Genomic DNA, 24,748 nt, shown 5'->3' with positions numbered 1-24,748 from the left:
TACAAGTCTCTGTGGCCCCATGAGGACTCCTTGGGGTCACCTCCATCTCACTGATAAGGCAAGGGTGCCTGTTAAACCCTTCAGCCTCCATGAGGCTCCACCTTGGTTTTCCACTTGTAAAGTAAGAATGATGATGCTAAGAGGACAGGGAGCGAGGCCTCTCCAGAGGTTTGGGCCAACTCGACCCATGAGTGGGCTCCCTTGTGCTGACAACTCCACAGCCCCAGGAAGGGCCTGAATATGGAAGAAACCCCCTGGCTGGGGTGAGACATGTGTCCTTAATGTCCAGGGTTGACACCTCTGACAGTCCCTCCATTACTGGCTATTTTAGGGGCCATTCTGCTCAAACCAGGCAGAGAGTGGGGGATCACCCCTCTGAATTCACACACATCTCCCCGCAGGTGGATTTCTGTGCATACACAACACGTGAGAGGTGGGGTTGGGGGCCCACACAGCTCTTGTATACACACAACACACACGCTCTCCAAGAGAGAGCATGAGGGATGCTGGCCGGCGGGCAGAGGGCGAGGAAGTGAGGGTGGGGTGTGCACGGGGAATAGCAGTTGACACCTACGTTTGGCGCCGTGGAAGGCGGCTGCCGTGGCTGGGTCGGACCCGACTGCCGCTTGCTCGCCCGGCTCCCACGCAGGACCCAGGCCAGCTCCCCGGCTGCACCAGTGAGGACGCTTGGCCTTCCTGCCCTGGCTCACGGCCAGCTCAGCTCAGCCAAGTGGACTGTTTTCCGAGAGAGCCGTCTGTCGCCGGCTTGGCAGAGAGGCAGGCAGCAGGCCCAATGGCTGGGGCAGACCTCAGGCCGGGGAGCCACCTGTCCTGTCCAGCCGGCTCCTTGGCCTGGCCCAGCCTTCACAGCCTTCCCTTCGAGTACCCAGGCAGTGCCGCCTCTCCCATCAGATTCTCCAGAGAAGGGCTGCATCTCTCCCATCAGACTCCCCAGGGCAGGACCGCTTCCCCCATCACACTTCCAAGGGGAGGGATTTGTCTCCTGCAGGCCTTGGGGCTGGCACTGAGGCCCTGGGACCATGGCCTCTCCTGCCCCCACTGACCCATGCCCTGGCCCAGCTCCTCCCTGGTGACCGTTTAGATGGAGGATAACGCTGGCACAGTGAGGCCCTGGCACCAGGCACGGTGTCCGCCAGGCGGGCCATCTCCATCTACCCTAAGTGTTATGTGCACCAAAGCACCTGCTGCCTGTCTGCAGGGGCCGTGGGAGGGGCCGCCTGCTAACAAGGGCCCCGGTGTCCAAGGCTGCGGCCAGGGCTGTGGCTACAGGTTCTCTATCCCTGCTGCGGCCAGGAGTGTGGGGTCATGACCTGAGACCAGGGAGAGGAACACGGGGGGCACTTCCCTTCCAGATGTTCTCTTGTCCCAGCTTTGACTTTGCAGACTGCAGGATCCTGCAAGTTCGTGGGCTGGTGTCAATGGTGTGAGTGTGTGTGTGCCTGCGTGCGAGTGGGAGGGGGTACACCACTGTCTGTTTCTCAGAGGTCTGCACGCAGACTTGCTGGGTGCTATTGACACAGGCAGGGCCACAGCCTACTGACCATGCAGTGGAGTCCAGTGTGGCTCCACAGGTCAAGGGTTTCCTCTGTGCCCAGAACTGCCGAGTGCCATCCTACCCCACTCAGAGGTAAGAAGCCCGAGGCTCTGGTCACTCTGTCCACAGAGCACCTGGTTGGACATAGGGACAGGTGATGGGCAGCACTGAATCAGGCTCAGTTGCCTCTGGCCAACAGGAGCCGTGAGCAGGGCAGACAGATGAGCCCACGGGGCCACTGGCCTGGGGGAGCTGCACTGGGAGCCATCTGTGATGGGGGCACCAAAGGCGGTTGCTGTGGGCAGTGGGGGCTAACCCTAGAGCTGTGGCCAGAAAGATGAGCTCTGGGGAGTTAACTGGAGTGGGAGGTGCCACCCTTCTGAAGGAGGTAAGGACCTTCCTGGGAGGAGGCCTGGCTCGTGTAAAGGGCCCGAGTTTGCCACCGGGGCCATGGCACAGGCTGTGAGCACTCCTGAGTGCTGGGGAGGAATATGGGTCCTTCCTTAGCTGTCACCTCCTGAAGGTTTTGGGAAGGGCACAGTTTCAAGGGTGGGTGGTGTGCCTACAAGGGACAAAAATCCATCCTTTAAGCAGTCTCAAGTTCCCACGTCCCCGTGGCATGGACAGTTCCCACCCTGGCAGTTCTGCCTGGCAGCCCAGGCAGGGCTGGCTAGCCTAGTGGCTAATGGGCCCAGCATTAGGGCTGATGCCTTTCTGCCTGGAAGCTGGGCAGCTTGCCGCTTCTGGGGAGGAGAATGGCCCTGACGGTGCAGCTGGAAAGGAGGCGGCACCTACAGCACCACCCTCCCCTGCCTGTGGGACACACAGGGAGACTGATGGCCTGGTGGGGGTGAGCGACAAACATCAGGCAAACAAGGCTGGGCCCAACTGGCCCTGTGGTCAGACCCCTAGCTGGGGGCATCTCAGGTCAGGACAGGGACCAGCAGAGCCCTCTTCCACCTCAGGACAGGAACACCCAGAGCCCATGGGCCGGGATGGGCAGAGGTGCACCCACACCATCACCAACTTGCACCTCATGACCTGACATGTGGACCCTTTCACACATCACACCTGGGCTGACAGCCCCTAGTTCTAGCCGGGCCTTTGTCAAATGGGGAAACTAAAGCTCAGAGAAGGGCGAGCTCTTGCTGGGTAACTGTGCCCAGTGTGCGGGAAATGGGTCCTCAAAAGCACCTGTCTCAGAACCTGGACACCCCTGAGACCCGGGCTCTGCTTCCCAGTAGGCCCCTGGGGTGCCCTCTTTGGCCTGGGATAAGCTGTTCCTGTCTCGGATTGACTGAAAATGAGGAGTCAGGGGTCAGAGGTCCACTAAGATGACCCTTGAGTTTTCTGCAGAGTCAGGAAGAGAAGACGGGTTTGGGGCTGAGGCAGCCCTCTCCTCTTCTGGTTCTGGGCCTGGACTAGGAGGGAGAGAAAGCCAGGCTGAGGGCTTCCAGTCCCTGATTCCCCAATTCCTTCACCCTGCTCTGTGCCTGCTCTTCAAGCCTGTCCTGGGCCGGGAGGGGAGGGAGTAGATACGTCATAAACAAAGGAGTGGACAGAGCAGGAGCCAAGGGTTCTGGAGGCCCAGCAGGTGGAGGGGCTGATGTGCTGGTAGCCAGAACAGCCTCACTGGGAAGACACAAGACAAGCTGGGCTTCCGGGAGGAACGGAGTGGGTAGAGAGATCAGGAACGGGGCTGGAGTTAGGTGTTGGGTGTAGCTGGAGCACAGGAGGAGGGAAGAGAGGAGGCAGGTTGATGAGAGAGGCAGGGACAGCCAGATCCTGGGGCTTTGGGTGCAGGCTCAGGCTGGGCCTTGTTGGGAGTCGCCAGGGTGCTGTTATTTGCAGGCGGGGGCAGGTACAAGTGCCCAGGGAGTGCAAAGTGACTGCTGTTGTATGTATTTCTGATTAAGAGGCTAAGGAGGCATGGTGGCCCAGGGTTGGGTTTGTAGTGCTGGAATGGGAAGCAAGGAAAAGGCCAGCCCCCAGCTCCCAAGGAGGGAGGAGGGGTCTAGAAAATCACTAGTTGATTTACGTGTTCACTATAGACAATCATCTGTTAGTTACCTCCAACCCCATGTGAGCTCCTTGAGGGTAGCACCCAGTATCCACCAGGGAGCAAAGGAGGAGTGCTATGGTGGGGGTTCAGGGTGACCTGGGGGATGGGGACTGGGAGAAGGAACCGGTTTACAGGGTCTACATCACAGACATGAGCCCCCCTGGCATCTGACAGGCTGGCTGTGACTCTGCCTCCAACAGGTAACCTCAGGTAGGTCAGCCACTCTGCGCCTCAGGGTCCTCGTCAGTGAAGCAGGAATAACAGTCCCTCCCACCTCCTAGAGGCACCGGGCTCAGAGCTGGAGTGAGTCAGGGCCTCTCCCACCCCCTATCGGCCCCTGGGTTCCAGGGGCCAGCTCTCAGTGCCTCTCCCTGCATTGAACACAGAGACCACTGGGAAGCGTGGCCACAGTCCCGAGTGGCTGTGGAGGACACAGCGAGCCCTGCCAACTTCTCTGGTCCCCAGAAGCTCGGTCAGCCTTGGCATGGGGGGTTTTCCTGAATCTGGGAGGAACCCTGCCTCGGTCTCTCTTCGGATTTACTGTGATCCTGACACAAAAGCTGTCTCCAGCCCACCCCAAATCAAACACGCTGCCTGGATATGTGAGGCTGGGGGTCAGTGAGGCGCTCCTCCCCTTCCCCACATTCCGGACACTCTGTCCTCAAGCAGAGTCCTGCTCCCAGCATCTCCTGACTCCACTTACTCTGGGCTCTGCTGGTGAAAGGAGAGGATTTCCTGGCTATGACAGCCTGGTCCCCGATCCCAGCCTGGGGGCCTTCTGGAAGGGAAGTCTGGGAAGGGGATAGGGTCCTTCTCCCTCAGCAGCTCTCCCACGACAGTGTATTCGTGAACCTCAAATGCTTGCTGAATGCTGGGCAAGGGTTCCTGGCTCCACACCATGGACCCCTTGGTGCCCCGCCAGTGGGTGAGTGCAGCCTCCCCTCCCTCCTCCCCTGCACTCACATCCACCCTTGCTGGGGGTGGACAGGTCCCAGGGCCTGCGGAGACCACTGCAGTTCTTACCTTGATGTTGTCCTGCCAGCGGTGAGCTTTCTGGAAGGTCTCTGCAGCATCAGCCAATCTCTGAGGGACAGAGCACAGGACGGTCAGAGACTGAGGGAGGTCTGTTTCCAGCCTAGAGGCTTCTCCGTCCCCAGCAGTCCCTGGGGCCAGGGTGGCTCAGGGGTTCCCTGGACATCCTGCCAGACCCCTCAGGGATTCCTTAGCACCACACATTCTCCAGCTTGCCTTGTGGGCCCTTCCCCCACCCACAGGAAAGGTGAAGCCTGTACAGAGTGACCCGAGTGGCATCTCCACGGGACTCCCCGGACTTCAGCTCAGTCACATTTCCAGCCCACAGGATGGCAGGGGGATCCCCAAGATGATTGAGGACCTAGGCCCTGCAGCCAAACTCACTGACACTCTCGACTCGCTACAAACCAGCATCACCCCAGCGCCAAGAGGAAGGCCCTCCCAGTCCAGGATGAAACGCCACGAGAGACAGAGTGCCTTGCTGATGCACCTTTGCTCCTGGTTGCTCGGGACCCAGTAGGAGGTGCCCACGGCCCACCCCTGCCCACCTAGACCCACCACCATTGTCCTTGTCCTGGCTTCCCAAGCCCCCTCCCAGCAGCGATCTCCAAGCCTTCTGTCCACACAAGCCTGGCACATCATTCGGCGCTGATTGCTGTGGCCTCCTCTACTGAGGCCCCTGTGCCTCTGAGTACAGCTGTCTGTGTATCCTGCACTTTGCTACCCAGTACGCCTGGCGCCAGACAGTGCTGATGTGCAGAGACATGGCAGAGCCAGCCCTGCCTTCCACAGTCCAGAAGGGGAAACAGACACATCACCAGGCAGAACAAAGAGGGCAGGAGTAGCTGAGGTGCTTCGGGGAAGCTCAGAGCTGTGGGAACTTAGGACATCAGGGAGGGCTTCCTGGAGGAGGCACAGAAACCCTTTGGCTACCCTCTGGGCCTGAATCCTCACTGCCCAGAGATTCTTATTTTGTGGATTCCGTGGATCCTGCCCCTTTACGAAGTCCTGATGCTGGGAAAGATTGAAGGCAGGAGGAGAAGGGGACAACAGAGGACGAGATGGTTGGATGGCATCACCAACTCAAAGGACATGAGTTTGAGTAAACTCCAGGAGTTGGTGATGGACAGGAAGGCTTGGCGTGCTGCAGTCCATGGGGTCACAAAGAGTCGGACATGACTGAGCGACTGAACTGAGGCTTCTGAGGACAGAACTGAGCCTGGCCCTTTAAGGCCTCCCACGGAACTGAGTGAAGTTTTATTAATGGTAATGATGACTCACTCTGAACTGGTCACCTGCTGCATCCAGGCTTGACCACCACCACCCCCAAGCCAGCAACACATCAGGTGTACCTGTCACCATCCACAGCATGCTTGATGTGTCCCCGGTTGAGGACGCCCAGGCACAGAGATGGTGAGCAGTCTGCCTGAGGTCACGGAGCGACCCTGGGTTGGGCTGGGCCTTCACCGTTGAGTTTGCCTTGTGCAGCCCATGACCAAGGTCCGAGGGCACGCTCTACAGGGTCCACTACGCCCGGGGAGGAACAGAGCGGCTCATGGTTGGGGAGAGGCTCTGATCCCCAGTGTCCTCTCCACTTGACCCCATGAGTGATGCAGTAGGGTCCTGCCCCCTGGCCCCTTGGTATTCAAGACAAACACTCCCATCCCTTAGTCCAGGCCTGATGGCTTGTGGGCCCCAGAGGGGAGATTCTAAAATAAAGCCTGGCAGCTGCACACCAGGGGAAATGAAAGACCAGCTTTTCCTCCCCTCCAGTGTGGTGGAGCCTGGTGGAATCCTTACAGAGCTGCAGCCTCCACCCTCTGGGCAGGATGTCACCTCTGGCTGTTAGAAAGGCTGCCCAAAGCTATCCCCTGCTCCCGCTGGGCCTGACTCTCCCTCCTGCTCTGGCCAAGAGCACTGAATACTGGGAAGGCTGTGAGGCTGGGGGACATGGGGCAGGGTGGGAAGTCCCTTTCAGAGTCAAACGTCTTCAGTTCACATCGCAACAGCCTCCTGCCACCCCACCTGTCTTTTTTGTAGCTTCTGTCCTCTGCCCACCTGTTACTGCCATACTTGCTTGGCTGGGCCCCACCCCACCTTAATCCAGGTTCAGGAACCATAGGCCTCTCTTCTCCCAGATGGCTCCTGGATCCTGCCTCCAGTCCTGGCCCCTTCTGAATGCCTAGGTACCTTTCTGGGGGTAATCCTCAGGCCCACTGGAGCATATAACACCCCTTCTTGGAATGAGCCCAACCTCCTTGTGACTATTACCCCCTACATCTCACTCTTAATGCAACTCTTGGGACTTCCTTGGTGGTCCAGTGGTTAAGAATCCAACTTCAAAGCAGGGGACGTGGGTTTGATCCCTGGTCAGGAAATTAAGATCACACATATTGCGAGGGAACTAAGCCCGTGTGCCGTAACAAAGACCAAGCACAGCCATAAAAAAAAAAAAAAAGTTTAACTGTTACTCTAACCACCTTACTGATCATCCCCAGCCCAGACTCTTGTGTCCTCTCTTGCCCTTCACTATCTTTCTCCACATGACACCTGGAGCTTTTGAAATGTGGGTCTGGGGGTGCATCACAGTCCTGCTTCTCCACAAACCCTTAAACCTTTGGCAGTTACCCGTGGCTCTGCACAGAAAAGGCAAAGCTTTTTTGAGACCCCAGGAGCTCCCCTGCACTCAGCCTCTGCTCCTCCCTTTCCATTTGGGGGCATCCTCTCAGCCTAAACCACAAGCACCCCCACCCAACGCCAAGGCCCTGATAGTCCCTGATTCACAGCTGGCAGCGCCCTTCCGCAGAGGACATACTGTGTGACACACGGGCTTAACAACATTGTCACTCCTGTTAACTGAGCACTGACCCTGCATACCTGCCACCGGGCCTGGATGGGAGTGTCTGAGCCCCAGGAGCATTCCCTGGGGCCACACCTCAAGGGGCGAGCCTCGGGCAGTCACTGCACACCCTCTTTCCTTGCCTGGTGACCTACCACTTTCCCAGGGACGCCAGACCCTTCTCAGAATGGGCCTGGAGCCATTGCCATTTCATGGAGGATGAGACTAGAACACACGTGGGAACAACCAGATCAGGGCCCTTCCCACGGAAAAGCCACAAGGTTGATGGGGTTGCAAAGACCAAAGTGACACTAGTTGAAATCTCCAAACTGGGCCAAGCCCTTGAGGAACTTTTTCTTTGGCCCCTACTGCCCCCGCTGGGTGGAGGATGCCTGCTCCTTCACCCGCTGAGGGCTTAGGTCTGACCCTGGGAGTCATGGGCCTCAGGAATATGGGGACCGATGGCCCCTCGGGCTCTCTGGGCTAGCAGCCAGGGTGAGGGAGACTGGCGGGGGGAGCCCCAGCCCCCAGCCTCCTTGAACTTATGGAATCCCATGGGCTCAAAGGCCCAGGTCAGCCCGCTGACTCGTGAATAACGGAGTTGCAATAGCCACAGCGAAAGGATTACTTTTAATCCTCAGTAACGATCAAGCCATTATTATTTTTTCAGTGTTACAGATCAATCAGTCCATCCCCAGGCACTAGACGTGCGGAAACTGCTAAATACACTGGCCTGGTGGTGCGGGAGGAAGGGCTGAGGCAGTTGGATGGCGGTGGACGGGGCAGGCTGTGGAGGCTCGGGGTCCCTTGTGTCTCAGGGTGAGAGGGGAGAGGACAGGAGTTCACACAAGGGGCCCCGGGATGGGACCCTGGAGCCTTGGGTTCAAATCCTGACTTCTTCCCCCAGCCCTCAATTTCCTGCCTATACGTTAGAGGTAGTAACCTTACCCACTCAGAGGGCAGCTAGGTTCTTGGCAGCTCCCTTGCCCCAACCCCTGGAAGCTGCCCATAATGCCAAGTATGCTGGTGTCTCCCTCGCTGGCTCTAAGCATGTGCTCCCTCGCCACCTCCGGGCCTCCCTGTTATCCCCTCTTTCTGTTTGGGATGTGCGCCACACCACCTTAGTCAGACTTATCGGACTGTCACCTCCTCACCTCTTTTGCAAGCCTCCTTTCGCCCTTGGCCAGTCCACGGGCTCCCCTCCCCTCTGCTGGGCACCCGTCTCCAGAGAGCCCACAGCACTCAGGCTTGCTCAGGACTTGCCGGGAGACAGCTCACAGCTCTGTCTTCACCTTGCCCTGAGGTTCATCCTCCTTGCACTTCCCTCCCACCTTCCCCTGGTCCCCCTGATGGCCTGGGGGAGGCAGGATGGGGAAGGACACTGAGGTCCAGAAGTAAAGGAGAATCTACAGAGACTCCCGGCAGGGCACGGGCAGCGGTGGAACACCGTTCTGTCTGTCTCAGGGCTCCTGCCTGTCCGGGGGAGATGTGCTCCATTCCCACCCCTGACCCTGAATGCCTGCTCCCTGGGACTGGCTCCCTGCTTGGGTTCTGGGCTCTGCTCTCAGAGCAACCTGCGGTGTCTGGTGCTTCCGGTACCAGGCCCCTGCACCTCCTGCTCCTTCCTCTGCACTCCCGCCCAGATTCCTCCAGCCTGTTTCCTTTCCTCACATTTGAGGCATCAGCTCAGACTCCATTCTCCTCCTAACCACTCCCTGATCCCTGCCAAGCTGCCATCTCTCCCCATCACGGAACTCAGAAAACCCTCTGCTCTTCCTCTTGAGCTCTGAGCTTGGTGGTGGCTATATCTGACAGCTGGCAAGTTCACAGAAGCCTGACCCCTAGCATGTAGTAGGTACACAATGAGCGCTGAAAGTGTTAGTCACTCAGTTGTGTCCAATTCTTTGTGACCCCATGCACTGTAGTCTGCCAGGCTCCTCTGTCCATGGAATTCTCCAGGCAAGAACACTGGAGTGGGTTGCAAAGGAGGTACACAATGACCATCTGATAAATCAAAGTAGGAATGTCTGTGGACCTGGGTGAAGGCTGGAGTTTGGACTTGCCCGGTCAGCTATGTGACCCTAGGCATGTGGTTTAACCTCTCTGAGACTCTTCTTCATCACATCCCGGAGGGTGAGGGCCGCCTGTGAGGATGACGCTGCTATGAAGTTGCTTATGGTGGCTTGCCTGGCCTGCGATGTCTCCATCGTGGCCAGGGCACTGGAGGGAACCGTGGTAGGACTGCTGAGCAGGGCTGTTCACGGCCAAGTCAATCACGGTAACAGCGGGCATTTCAGAGGCAATTATCAGAGGGTTTCACTTAACAATCAATTTCCTTCAGCTCCGGAAACTGTTCTTACAGGAAAAGGCAAGAAAGAGGAGAACTGAGCTGTGGACAAAGCTCCCCTAGGGGAGCAGCCCCCTGCACAGACACCTTTGAATTTCACTAAGTTCAAAGTCTCTCAATTGCTGTGGAGCTGAGACAGACTGTGACCTGAGATAAGGGACCTGGGGGCCACAGCGGGTGCTCCTCAGAGGCCAACATCTGGAGGGTAAGATTCCACTGTGTACTGGGAGGGGTGGGGCTTGGGCCTGGCGGGGGGTGGGGTTGGAGCCCTCAGGCTGCTCCATCCTTTTTGAGGTCCCGCTCCCTCCCCCCAGGTTGGGGACCCCACTTCTTCTTGGCCTCCTTCCCACTCCTCTCACCTGGAAAACCCGTCCCCCAGCCCTACCCTGTCCCGTGCTGGCCTAGCCTGAAAGGGTCTGGGGAGCAACTGCCCACCAAGCAGGATTTGTTTTGTGCAGCCCAGAGGGACAGACTGTAGGAGTTTTTTGGTCTTAATTAGTTACAGCTACTCTCTCTTCCAAGACGATATGAGAGGCTTAGGATAAAAGGTTCTGAACCTGTGGGGCACAGGATATTTAGAGTTGTGCCAATGGGGGCTGAGCCTGGCAGAAGCTGTGATGGGGGCTCTGAGGTGGAGGTCAGGGGCAGCCAGCTCAGAGTAAAGTCCCAGCACCAAGTAGGTGCCCTGAGAACACCACCAGAGCGGGGCAAAGAAGGTGATGATGACAGACAGACACAGACACTGTCCCTGGAGCTACGCTGGACTGATGGCACAGTTCATCCAACAACAGGTGTACCCCTTCCTCACCCTCCCCAGCCCACCCCTGGAAGACACCTGAAGGTGGATTCTTTTGTTCCCTCTTCTGCAAGGGGATTGAGCATGAGTTGCCACTGCCCCGGGCCCCTGGTGAAGAAGTGGTGGAGGGGGCATCAGTAATTCTGATGTAGGTGTGATGTTCAGTGTAGGACGCTGAACCTCCCAGGGAAGGATCAGGTCTGGCCAGGTGGGGCCTGGCTGGTTGGCCACAGGTCTCTGGACCTGTTTCCCAGAGCGGTTCCTTGGCCCTGTCCCCCGGAGAGGGTATCAGTAACTGGACTCTCAGATGCGGCTCCGAGCCCACCCCACTCCAACGCTGGTGTCACAGGGTAAGTACCAGGGTACCCTGAAGCCCCTGCCCAGCACAGGACTGCTGCTCCTGCCACCCTGCTTCCCTCCCCACCTGCAGGCCCCACATTAGCTCTGTATTGTGTACTGATAGATACTAAATACAGATTTCCAATTTCCAGAGCTGTTATGGTCTAATGAGTAAATAATATACATATGTAAAACTGTCTAAAAACATATCTGCATAATTAAAATATCTGCATAATAATGAAGCAAGATACAGCTTAGCAAGAAGGGCGCTGGAGCCCCAGGGCTGACAATAGGGGAAGATGCATAGGTGACTGAGAAATCCTGGTGCTGTGGGTCCCTTCTTCCTGCCACCTCAGCCTAAGTGGGTGTCTGCCTGTTTGTCCACCACCTTTTTTAAGCAGGTACATCCACAGACAGTCAGGGGCCAGGAGAATCCTTACTTGGCCCTGTTCTCACACAACTTGTGGCCTGGGGAAGGTGCATGTGTGGGCGGACAGTGCCTGTGACGTGAGTGGTGGGTGTCCCGACGACTATGACTGCTCAGAGCTTTATGGGCACGACCTCACTCACCACGACCTCTTGTCCTGATGCCCATTTTCCTGGATTCTTAGGGGGTAAAGAGAAGTGCACCAGTGTGCACAGAGCAGGCTGACAGGACCCCCGACTTAAACATGGCAGGTAGGGGTGGCTTTGCCTTCCCATCCAATGGCACCTTCTGGGCAGCATGGCACTCATCCCTGCCCTCCTGCCCTCTCCACGGCCCCTTCTTCCAACCTTTCCTGAATCCATCCACTCCAGGCACATCTGGCACCTGTCTCACGATACATCTGACCCATACTTTCTTTATTAACCATGCTTTCAGCTTAAATATGAAACAATAGGATTTCCTTGGTGATGGAGTGGTTAAGAATCCGCCTGCCAATGTATGAGACACGGGTTCGATCCCTGGTCCAGGAAGATTTTCCACATGCCGTGGAGCAACTAAGCCTGTGTGCCACAACTACTGAAGTCCAAATGCCCTGCGGTCTGTGCCCACAACAAGAGAAGCCATGCCAGTGAGAAGCCCACACGCCACAGTGAAGGGCTGCCCCCACTCACTGCAGCTAGAGAAAAGTCCTCGCACAACGACGACGACCCAGCGCAACCAAAAATAAATAAATAAGATGAAACCACCACTGGAACAGATGAAACACAAACACCCCAAACCCAGGCCAAAAATCCAGCAACTAAAACTGCAGGGAAAACAACAAACACTCCGAGCTGCAAAGGGCACCTGGCGGAGGGGGAGCTGCCACGTGACGCCCACACTGTTGTTGGCAGCGACAGGCTCCCTGACCTTTTCCCTTACCAGCCACACGAATTCTCCATGAGTTGATAAAAAAAAGTAGTAAAATGGAATTTCTTTTTTTTTTAAAAGGTCAGAATACATGTAATAGGGAAAAGCTCATTCGAGCCGTGGTTCCCCTCTGGAAGGGGCACTCGTCTCTCCAGCCCCAGGACTGCACTTGTGCACTCCCGGTGGGCACCTCAGTCTTGGTTATCGAAGCCTGTGCCCCCTCGGTCCCCACCCACAAGGGGCAGCCTGTATTTCAATTTTCCAGGAAAAATATGAAGAAGGGAGGGGTGGCTTCCAATGAAGACAGAGATGAGGCTGGGGAGCCTGGTGTCCAGAGGCTTGAATTTCAGACCAGACAGGATAATTCTGAGCCCCCAAGGATGGTTGCTAGCTTACATTTTGACATTTAAAAAACCCACTCTGTCCTATTACTGGTATGAACCCCAAAATGGACTTTTTTAATTAAAAAATTTTGTTTTAATTTTAAAAATAAAATAAATTTTTAAAAAATGTATTTTATTTTTTTAGGCTGTGCCCTATGGCATGTGAGATCTTAATTTCCTGACCAGGGGTCGAACCCGTTGCCCCTGCTTTTGGGAGCACGTAGTCTTAACCAATGGACCGCCAGGGAAATCCCCAAAGTGGACATTTTCACATCAGGAATAGAAAAGCCATAGACTCCAAGATGCTTGTTCCTGGAAAGGAAAGGAGGTGAAGTGGCACTCGGGTGATGACAGAAATTCCACTGGCTTCAATGCTTTAGCTTTCAATGAGGAACAATGGTCAATACGAAAATGTGTGAACAGGACACAGGGCAAGGAAAGGGAGCTCTGGGGGCTGGCGGAACATTCGCAGGGACCAGGATGAATCTACAGAGCAGTTGTCAGGAACCACAGATGAAATGGGAGATTTCAGCTCTGGTATCAGGCTGCTTTGGGAGGGGATGCGAGTGGCCCTACGTGGCCTCATGTAAAGGCAGCAGGGCAGGCCCGGCTCTTGGGGCCCTGTCCTGCCGGGTCCCTGCTGCTGGCTCCTGGGTCCCCCACTGGGCACCTTTGAGAGATTCCCTGGTGAGATTTAAGCCAGTAAGTCCAATATACTGCACCAGGTCCATTTTTGGGCTGTGGCCCTGGAGCCCTGCCATATGGAGGCACCTTGGTGGTGAGGAGCCTGAGCCGAGGGCTGGGCCAGGTGGACTCCGAGGCTGCTTAGATTCCTTCCAAGGCACTGCCCTGCTCAGCACAGTCCCTCAGGGGGCTCATGTGGGTCGGAACCCGCCAACCTAGCTGGCATGTCCTTAGCTGCCAGCATGAAACCTGCCCGTCTCCACTGTGAACCAGCCCCTGGGGAGCCAGGTGGAATTTCTCATAAATTTGCCAGCTTTGTCAGCCTTCCTCCCTCTGAAAGAAGACCTGGTGTAATTTACTAAAGTTTCTTTCATCCTTTTAAAAAAACACATCACATCACATGAAGGTTATCAGGCCCAGGGCAGGAGGAAGAGACGAGCAGGACCACACGCCATTTGTCTAAGTTTCCCCCATCAGGTCATGTACTACAGACACACACGTGTGGGCATGGGTGTGTGTGTCCCTGTGTGGGACAATGCCCTGGCCTCTCAGGAGGCCCGAGCTCCTAGGGCTTGGTGACTGACCCAGCATGTACTTTGAGAAGCACGGAACTTTTCTCTCTGGACCTCAGTTTCTCAGGGCCGTAAAAGGGACCAGAAGCCCACCCGGCCCTCCCAGGGTAGAGGAGGTGCGAACAAGGCATGGACAGAAGGCAGGATGTGGACTCACCCTGGAAATTAGGGACACAGTCCCAGGTAGTGGGTTGCCTCTTCCCTCAGCTTCACCCCAGGACCTTCTGACTGCTCCTCTCAACCTCGTTTCTCTCCTGGGCCTTCTGACCTTGACTTGACCTCTTCCCCTCCGAAGTTCATTTCGACAGACTGTCGGTCTCCTCGGCACCACCTTTGTCCACTGTCCCCCAGCACCTTAGCCTTCAGTTCAGCCCCGCCCCAGGAAGGGACCAAGGGCCCATTTCCGGGTCCTACTCAACCCACCCAGGCTGGGATGTCACTTCCCTACGGTCACCCCTTAGAAGTTTCTCCCCTCCAAAGCCCCCTATACGGTGACCTCTTTCTCCTCCCCAGAACACTGCCCTCCCCTGCTCCATCCCAATGTCAGATTCCCACCCAAGCTGCTTGGCATAAGCTCATCTGCCTTGGGCCCTCATACCTTCAGGCTCCTGTGCCCCCAGTCAATGCTTCCTGGATGCCCCGACCATGCCCCCCCTTTCCTGTGGCATCCTTTACAGGGTTCTGTGTGGCCTGGCTCTGTCAAACTTGTTACTCCTACCATGCTGACCCTGAACTCTGCCCTCCTGCCATGCTTAGGTTCCCTACACTTGTTTGTGCTGTGCCCTGAACTTGGCCCTCCATGCCCCCTCTGCATCTGTTAGGAGTCAGTGCCCATCTACCTCTTCCTGGAAGCCCGGTCTCCTGCCGGGCTTGGGTTTCCAGAATCCCCTGTGGTGTCTCCATCACTGTTGTGTCTGGCTCCCTCCAAGACGTGGTCTCTTGAGGGCAGGGAATTGATTCTTGGATTGCGGTGGCCCCAGAGCTGGGCACAGGCTTCTGCCATGGCCAGTGGAGTGGGGTCGGGGGGAGTGGATCAGAAGATGCCCTTAGGGACCTGCTGTCTTGGAGGTCCTGGGTTTCCCTGGGATGGAGGTGGCAGAGACCAGGTCAGAAGCAGCACTGACAGACCCCAGGGGTACCAGGTGGTGTGGAAGTAAAGGTAAGCACGGGGGAGGCCGAGTCTAAGTATGAGCCTCACTGGGGCACCCACGTAGAGGGGCCAAGGGGTTGCCTTGGGTGTCTGAAATGGTCTCCGGGACCCTGACCTCCCTCTGGACTTCATAAAAATGGCATCCATTAATCCCACTCCGCTGCTGTCAAGTCAGTGATGAGATGGTTTCAAAGCAAAAGCCATGGGGGCCCTGCTGGAGTGAGAGGCTGGGGGAGGTGGACATGGGCCGCTGGGGAGTTCGGCACCCCCTGCTCGCCCCCACCCCAGATGAGTACATTTTCCTGACATGCTCCAACACCCTCCCCCAGGAAGCCTTCTCAGATGCCTCTATGCCCCACCACAGGAGGGTGGTGGCTCCAGAGAGAAGGCATTGCTGTGACCTTTCCTCTTCCCTGTCAACAAAAGTTTATTAAGCATCTTCTGTGTGCCTGGACTGTGTGGGAATGAGTAGGTCCGTGAGCAGTATAGACACAGCCCTGCTCACATGTGGTGAACCAGCAGTAGGGCCTTCCTATATTCCCACTGCAACTGTCTCACTGTCCTGAGCAGAGCTTGAGAGCCCTCTGCAGGAAGAGCTGCCTGGGGTAGCAACTCTGCTGGCAGAATTTCGGGGTGCTAGGAGGCCTCCTGCTATAAAATGTATTTCCACTTGAAAGTTGAGCCTGAGCGCCCCCCACCAATTAGAACAGCAGAGCTGGAGCCCCTGCCTGTGAGGACGGCAGAGCCCAAGCCCTCGCCCAGCCACTATGCTCCCTTTCCTTGATGTTATTTTTACACTTTTTCCTAAAACACAGCCTAAGCAGGCCCTTCTCGACTCTATTAACATTAGGAATCTAATCAGTAATCAGGCAGCTCATAATTTTCTGATTAGCTCTGATTAGGCCTAACCTCAGGGGGGAGAGGCAGTGGGACGGTGAGGAGGGAGGCAGGGCCAGAGGGGCATGGGATGTGCCTGAGGGGGTGCTGGCGAGGCTGGAAGTGGGGGTCAGAAGGAAAGAGCCCCTGGTTCCACTGTGGTCTGTCCTGGGGGAGGGCATGCGGTGATGTCTTGAGTTGCACTGAGTCAGAGAGGTTGCAGGGCTCAGAGAGCAAGGGTGGCAGGGAAGGGGCCCCTGGCTCACCTTGCAGCGAGGACCCAGGGCAGTTGGGCCAGGACTTTCAGCACCTTGGACAGAGTAGGAGGGATGGGCAGGCGGCCTGTAGGACTGGGTTTGAGCATCCACTTGGGTCCTTGCCATGCTTAGGCCCCCCTGGGTCCCACTCTAGGAATTATCCCAGGCACAGTCCTTAAGTGACAGTAATAGTGACAAGGATGGGTCCTCTCAGAGGGCTGCAACACATGACCTTGACGTGGAGAACTGTGGCTAAGGACACCGTAGACAGGGCTGGGCTTGATGATCATTACTTTCAGTGTAGAGACACTGAGGCCGGGGCCCCTACTGCACAGTGGGGGAATCACTGCCTGGAGGGACTGACCAGGCAATGGTGCCAGTTAGGGGCAGAGCCTGGACTTGCACTGAGGCCTTCCTTTTGATTGAGGCCTGTTTGTCCTCTTGGACATGCCCAGATGGAACCATGGTGCTGGCCAAATCAGACCCATGGTCATCCCTGGCTGACCATGAAGTCCCCTCACACACTAGACTTTCCCACAGGTCCAGATTTCTCGGCATCACACCCTGGAGCTCTGGTCAGGTCAGGGTCAGAGTGTCCTTGCCCTGTCCCTTGTCCGGATCACAGGTCACCACCCCTTGTTGAATGCAGCCATCCAGGTGACCTCTGATGAAGTGCACGAGCCTGTTGGCGGAGACGTGTACAGCTAATGCCATGCAAATTGGCACAGAGGCAATCAGTCTGACTCTAAAAGCTGCCCTACCGGCCGCAGGCTGGCTCATTGTCTTTTCTGTCAATTTGCATCTCATTACCCAGAAGGCTATGCTCATTGGAGGTTAAGAGAAAAAGAGAATCAAGCAAGCCCCACTGAGTCCTGCTGCCAGCTTGGGCATGGCCCACATGTGGGCAGGGCTGCCTGGTGGACTCTGTCATGAGGGACACTCCGGAGGAAGCCTTGCTAGCCCCACAATCCCATTGCCACCACCACCATCACCTCTGCCACCACCAGAGGGCTTCTCTTATCACTATCAGCGCCATTACCTCCATCATCACCACTGATCCCTACTTAACCACCATCAACATTCCCATGACTCCTGGCCAACATTCCCCATCTCCACTGCCAACACTGTTCCATCACCACCACCACTATGAGCCCATCACTACTGCCAGCATCGTCCTTACCACCCCGGCACCATTCCCACCGTCATCGCCAGTTATTCCCATCGCCATCAGTCACCCCCAGTGGTCACCCCCATCACCAGGAGCTACACCACTGCTACCTTCATTCCCATCGTCACAGCCACCAACACCGCTACGGTCACTACTACCATCATCAGTGTACCGTCAACTCCACCATCAACATCACCCCCACCGCCTTCACTGTGGCCATCGCTCCACCGCCTGTGTCTCACGTCTCCTTGGGATCACCACCTGCATCCCTGCCCTCACCACCACCTGGCCCATCCCCTCTGCATCCCTGAGGAGGTCTCATGAATGCACAGGGACTACTCTTTACCTTTCTCTGCCCATCACCCTCCAGCATCAATGGAAGACTAAGGAACCTGTAAACAAGTGATTCAGTGGTCAGACATCATAAATCAACCAACCAAATCTGTCCTGGCCACTGGTGCTTGTAACTGGGTGTCTCAGGAAGGAAGCCCTCATGGCCAGGGGCTGGGGTGGGTAAAGCCCCTGGGAGGGTGAGGCTGACTTTACTCCCCTGATCAGAGACCACAGTGCCCCATGGCGGGCAGAGCCAGGGGCATCATGTCTGCCATGGGGGACTGATGCTTGTCCCTCACTGAACCTTAGTTGTTGTCGTTCAGTTGCTCAGTTGTGTCCGATTCTTTGCAGACCTCACGGACTGCAGCACATCAGGCCTCTCTCACTATCTCCCAGAGTTTGTCCAAGTTCATGTCCACTGTCACTTAATCTATTCAACCTTAGTTACTTTGACTCTAAAATGAAGCTCTGAATAGTCCTGACCTCACAAGGCCATGGGAGGATGAAGGCAGACAATAAGACAACGTTGAGGATCTAGGACCCGCTCAAAAGGTCACATAAAACCTATGGGAGGGGCTTCCTTAGTGACCCAGGGGTTAAGACTCTGTGCTCCCAACGCAGGGGGCACGGGTTCGATCTCTGGTTGGGGAACTAAGATCTCACCTGCCGCACGGCACAGCCAAAACAAAAACCTGAGGGAGGGTAGTGTGGTTAGACCAAACTGGGAGGGCTTCCTGGAAGATGCAAGAGCAGGCCAAATATGAAGGAAAGAGAGAAAGGAGGGGGATTCCAAACAGGAGCCTCAGCCTCACACAGTCCTGGGGAGAGGAGGGGCCAGGACGGCTGATGCAGGTGGTTGCTCCTCCCAAGCGTCCTTCTGTCCTAGGGTGTTTGTGGTCTCAGTGTGGCCGAATCTCTTCCACAGGACATTGTGATTCACACCTTGCTTCACACATATGCTCCCTTTAAGCCCCATGAAGCCCAGTCATCATTCCCATTCCACCGACAAGGATACCAAGGCTGAGAGATGAAGCTGAACCAAGAGAAAGCAGGGGTTCCCCAGCAGAGGTCACCCGGAAGGCTGGGAAGGGGAGCCGTGTCTTTCTTTCCACTGGGGTCACCATTCTGCTGGATGTGGATGCTTCAGACTCCAGTCCAACACTGCCCACCAGCTCTGGTGGGCAGCAGCACAGGACCCACCTGGAACATGAGGCAGGGCACTGGTTGGCCCGGGGGTGATGCTGGGGGCCTGGGCAGAGGCGACAGGCGGACAAAAGCGTGGAGGCGGAGGGTGGGGTGGGCGCAGCCTGGCTGCCAGGTGGAGACGTCCAGGGTAAAAGCTGCTCTGAATACAGGCTGCATCCCGCTGCTCCAATCAGCCTCGACACTTGGTTATTACGAGGAGTAAAGGCGGCCGGAGGGACAGCTGGAGCCTTGGCGACAACATTTAAGGCGTTTGTCAGAACCGTGGGACACGGGCTGCCAGGCGCTAATGGGTTCTGCTTGCTGCTGCCAAGTGAGAGGAGGGCGGGCAGGCGGAGGCGGCCTTGCTCCTGCCCGGGCCCCGTGCCTACCCCACACTGCGCGGCTGCTCCACGACAGGTAGGGCCCACCTGGGCCTTACAGATGCCTAGCAACGGCCATAGAGCCATGGCACCAGCTGGGGAGGGTGGGACGGCAGCCAGGCAGCACGTGCCGGCCTATTTGGGGCATCTCTCCCCACCTCCTCTCTCTCCAGTTCAGGCTGCAGCCCCTCTCCTCTGGGACAAGGGTCAGGGGGTCTGTTCTCTATCATGCCACCTCCCAGGACAGGAACCCCTGAATCTCAGTTGCCTAAGGCCACCTCGGCCACTGATCTCCTCTGGCCTTCAGGCTGGTCTTTGTGCGGGTGAGATCCCTCTAGTGATGGACCCACAGTGGACTCAGATCTATCCTAACTGGGTGAAATCATCTCTCCCGGCCTCAGTTTTCCTCCCTGTGAAATGGGAAAATGGCACCATCCATCGCCACTGCATCAGTGAGAAAACAGGTGAACGCTGAGGTGCTGACCACATGCAGCCTGGAGGCACTTGCGCTTATCAGGAAGGGCCAGCCATGGTGGCTCAGTGGTAAAGAACCCATCTATCAATGCAGGAGATGCGGGTTCGATCTCTAGGTCGGGAAGATCCCCTGGAGAAGGAAATGTCAACACATTTCAGTATTCTTGCCTAGGAAATCTCATGGACAGAGAAGCCTGGTGGGCTACAGTCTGTGGGGTCACAAAGAGTCAGACACAACTTAGCGACTAAACAACATCACAACAGTGAGAGAGTCAGATGTCCCTGGGAGTGAGGACGTGTTGACCTGGGGCTACTGAAGAAGGAAGTAGCTCCTGGAGCGGGGCCGCAGCAAACTACAGGAAAGGGTCAGGACTTTTCCAGGGAGGAGAAGCCTCGGCCGTGTGGTCAGGTGGGGCTTTGAGTGTTCCTGAAATATTTAGGGTTGTCAGGGAATTCCTGCACCTGGAAGTGCACTTGGACCTGTTGTCACAGCCACTGAGCACTCACCGCACTGTTCATGAATCTCTAGAGCAGCCCCTACAAAGCTGGTCCCATTCCAAACCCATTTTCCAGATGAGGAAACTGAGACTCAAGGCAGGGGGTTACTCAGTTTGCACTCACAGCTCTTTGAGGGCAGGATGGGGGGTGTCCTTGGGACTGCGTAACTAAACCTCCCTCCCCCACTCATCAATTCACTCATGAAACATCCTGAGCCCCCTCTGAGACCCTGAAGACCCTCTGAGGAGGAAAGGAGCCTTTGGATTGCTGTGGATCAGACAGAATGGGACAAGGGAACACTTTGGGGCTGGGTGAGAGATTTCGGGGGCAGGAGGAGGCTTGGGTGGGCCTGAGCTCATCTTCAGCTTCACTGCATGACCTTGCACTCATTACCCTGGGTGGCTGCAGAGTTCCTGCCCTTTTCCCAGGGCCCAGGCTGAGGCCAGAGAAGATAGGAGGTGTATGTGGAGAAGGTGGGGGTTGCACGTTCTCAAGGTCACTTGGTGACCTTGGGCCCCCAGGAGCCCTCTTCCACTTGTGGTCAGCCTCCAGCACTGCTGCCAAGCACAGCCTGTGACCCTCACAGCATTAGGGCGGGGGTGCTGCTGTGGGTTTGTGTTCATCAGTGTTAAGCTTAGTGATCCTTTGCAGACAGCTGTGCTGGGGTCACACAGAGTCGGACACGACTGAAGTGACTTAGCAGCAGCAGCAGCAGCAGCAGTGCTAGGCTGTGCCTAGATCTGAGGCTGTTGCCTGAATTAAGGGCATGGAAGGGCAGGGCCCAGAGGAGCAGACTCTGAGTCCTGGGCTGGTTTGGACCAGCCCCAGGGCCACCCTTCCACGCCTGTCAGGGCAGACCCTCCATGAGCAATCTTCAGCCCACTTCACAGGTGGCAACATCAAAGCTCAGCAAGAGGTGGGACCCCTGCCCCGTCCCCACCACTAGCGTGGGAGTGAGAAATGAGGCTAAGTGTAGAACTTGCTCACCATTCTTGTGTCTGTTTCCTTTCTCTAAATCCAGAGCCAGGCACTCTGTGGGGCAGGGAGGGTCTTTGTGCCCTAGGGCCAGCCCAGCCTCAGCCCACCAAGGTATTGAAGGCCTCCATCCGATTCCCAGCCCCCTGCTCTGCATGGCCCAGGCCTGCTGACCCATCCTCGGGGTCAGGTCCTGGCCATAGGGACCTTCCCTCCCCAGTATTCTGAAGCCTGATATCATTCCCCTATCCCCCAAAGCCTCCTAGTGCTCTCCCACAGGAAAGCAGGGGCAATGGGACTCCTGTGACTGGGGACTCTTGGGCCTCCAGGGAGGAAGGTGCCCGAGGGATCTTCTGCTTTAGTAGCCGGTGGGAGAGGAGACCTCTTCCGCTGGACTTTGTGGTCAACAGTTTTGCAGTCCTGGGGGTGGAGGACTTGGAATTGAAGGAGTATGTGTGTGCATCTGCACTTGAACATGCATACAGGTATACCCACATGAGAGGATGTGAATACAAGTGCAAACATTAAGAAGCCCCATGTATGTGAATACATATGTACAAGGGCATGGGAACCCCTGTGTATATGTGTGCATGCGTGTAAACATGCATTCAGACCCATGTGCACACGGTAGGTGGTCCTCACCTTCGTGTCAGGAATTCATCTCCTAAGGCTCAGGTGGGCGGGGCAGCTTCCTGCTGTGGCTGGGCACGCGGAAGCTTCTGGACCCCTAGACCCTGATGCCTGCTGTGTGCACCTGGCCACACGGGCCCTCTGGCTGCCACCTGCCTCATTCATGCCTAGTGATCCACTTCTCCCGTGTGCCCTCAATTTGTCCCCCGGTTTACCTTCTTCCCATCTCTCACCCCACTGCGATCACTTTGTTTTGTGTTATCTTATACAAACTAAAACCACAGTATGGAGTAAGTGAACAGGAGATGCCCAGGGCCCCTCCTCCTCCTTTCAACAAACATGTTCAGGGCCTGTGCCAGAGACACAGGCCAAATGAGGCTCTCTGCCTTGTTCTCACAGCACTCACAGTGGAGGGAGGGGCTTCCCCTTGTCTCCATGCTCACCCTGCCCCCCCAGCCCATACTCATGGTACAACCAACACCAGGCTAGACACATGACCAGAGCAAGGAAATCGTGTGCCCCAGTCCCAAACCAATGGCCCCACTGGGTGCCTTCATAACTACAGTTATCACTTATGGGGGCCCAGAGTCCACATGTGACCCACACAGCCATGAGGGGTGAGGCTGCTGCTACCGGTCTATTTTCTAGAAGAAGGAGGCACAGGTCAAGGGGGTTGAGTACTCCACAGCCACAGAATGTGCAGGAGGTAGAGCAGGACACACCCCTACGTCTATCAGACACACTGTAGCCTGCGTTGGCCACACCTGTGGGACTGGTGATCCTAGCACTGTCAGCAGCTCTCGCCTGCAGTCCCTGGCAAGGACCAGATGGGATCTGAGGCTTTGGGAGGAGGGACATGCTCTGGACTCCAGCCCAAGTGTATGCTCCCAGACTCTGCTCCTAGTAAAGGTGGGAGAAGCTGAGAGACATGTCGTGAAAGTCTCCCCCAAACACCAACTCATGGGAAGCAAGACTTGGCTTCTGTGGGGAGTTGATTTAAATGTCTCATCTCTATTGGTTAGAACACAAAGCACTGGCTCCCCCTTGTTCCTTTGGCTACCAGGAGGCTCACAGTCAAACTGGAGGAGGCTCAACTAGACCAAGCAGCTGGTCCTGGGGTTGCTTATCTTGGCTCTTTTGTCTCATTCTTATTATACATATTCTATGTTTTTAAAACCTTGTGCTTTTTATTTTTCAAAAAGATTTACTTTTTGATTGAGGTGGGTCTTTGTTGCTGCACATGGGCTTTCTCTAGCTGTGGCGAGTGGGGGCTACTCGTCATCGTGGTACTCAGGCTTCTCATGGCGGTGGCTTCTCTCATTGTGGAGCACTGGCTCTAGGCACTCCGTACTTGTGGCACACGGCTCAGTTGCTCCATGGCATGTGGGATCTTCCTGGAGTGGGGATTGAACCCGTGTCCCCTGCATTGGCAGGTGGATTCTTTACCACTCGACTACCAGGGAAGCCCCAACTTTGTGCTTTTGAAAAATATACTTAATTCATTTGGCTGCACCAGATCTTCAGTAGCGGCGTGTGTGATTTTTTAGTTGTGGCATATGACCCCTTAGTTGTGGGAAAAACCCTGTGCTTTTGTGGAGAGCTGCTCAATATTTTGTCAAAAAGCAGATTAAACTGTGCTCCCCACCCCACTCACTCTTTCCTCTTTTAAGAAGCAGCTAAACCCATGGGAGGGAAGACTGCTCTGAGAGTCAGGGGGCCTCCGTGCTCTGTGGGGTGTCACACACTCCCCAGCCTCAGCCTCACTGTTCCCCCTTCCTGGACCCCTGTCTTTGCTCCTCCACCTCCCCGTCCCACGAGCCAAGGAGAGTAAGTGGTTCTGGGAGGCTAGATCTCCTGAGGATGGGCGGCAGGGCCCTGCGCCGAGCCAATGGGCTGGTCGGCATCTGGCTGGCAGGCACAGCCGTCTCCCTGGAAAACAAGATGCTTCTTATTGAGATAACGAATTGCTCCATTTAGATCCAAATTAACCTCCCCCAATTACCCCATTTTCTACCACATTTCACCAGACTGAAATCCCCCTCTGTCTGCAGACTGGGCCCCGTCCCTCCTCTCTCCCAAAGCCATGGCCCCACCACATTCAACAGCTCCAGAAGGGTTGGCAGTGGCGTGGTCCTTCCATGGCCCCATTTTCCTTTTCTTCCTTTCTTTTTGGGGGGGTGAGAGGAACGGGAAGTTTGATGCAGCTGCCACTCTGAGGAGTGGGAATTTTTATTTTTTTTAGCTCATTCTTTGAAATAAGGATGCAATATGGGATCAATTTTTGATGACAGTGAAGTAAAAGGGGAAAATAGTAGCAATTTTCTCTTCTGAACATGCCCTATTTAATGGAAGGATGTCACAGTGGAGTTTTATCCAGAGGAGTGAGAGGGCCTGGTTCCCAGGGACACACGGTCAATCAGAGATGCATGGCAGGATCTCAGTCTGGGGGTGGCTGGGCACCCCACCCCATCCCCCATGAGGATGGCTGCCAGGGTCCAGGACTTAAGACGGAGAGAGACTGAGGCCACAGGGCTCCCTGTCATCTTCTGGGGCCCAGCTGCACTGTCTCCCCTGACCCAGCATCAAGGTGGACCCTCCCTGCCTTGTACTCTGCTGGGCTCGGCCTGCATCACAGTTCTAGAGCTGGGACCAACCCCCCACCCCCACCGGGATCCAGTGTTAATTAGGGTTATAAAAGCCTGCCCAGCTGCTGCTTCTACCTTTGTGTTGAACCTAGGGAGCTGAGCTTCGGTGAGCCTGGAACTGGGGGAGAGGGTGGAGAATGAGTGTGGAGGCAGATGGGGGAAGGGGATGAGACACTCAAGGATGGGGAGACTCAAGTGCCAGGTCCTGAGCTGCCAGGAATGGGGGCGGCCA

At 56.2% G+C, this 24,748-nt stretch overlaps 1 protein-coding gene across 2 annotated transcripts in view; it reads right to left on the bottom strand.

Moving 5' to 3' along the window:
* The window catches only part of CACNA2D2 (calcium voltage-gated channel auxiliary subunit alpha2delta 2), a 140,301-nt gene that overhangs the window by 28,615 nt on the left and 86,938 nt on the right, over positions 1-24,748 (bottom strand). For both annotated transcript variants that reach the window (XM_024983269.2, XM_024983270.2), the window contains exon 4: positions 4,641-4,700. In XM_024983269.2, the coding sequence (XP_024839037.1) occupies positions 4,641-4,700 (60 nt within the window). The remainder of the gene's footprint in view (positions 1-4,640; positions 4,701-24,748) is intronic.

Source organism: Bos taurus, chromosome 22 (assembly GCF_002263795.3).
Source record: "Bos taurus isolate L1 Dominette 01449 registration number 42190680 breed Hereford chromosome 22, ARS-UCD2.0, whole genome shotgun sequence".
Taxonomy (NCBI): Eukaryota; Metazoa; Chordata; class Mammalia; order Artiodactyla; family Bovidae; genus Bos; species Bos taurus.
Note: the sequence above shows the minus strand (reverse complement) of the source record. Positions and strands in the feature narration are given on the sequence as shown.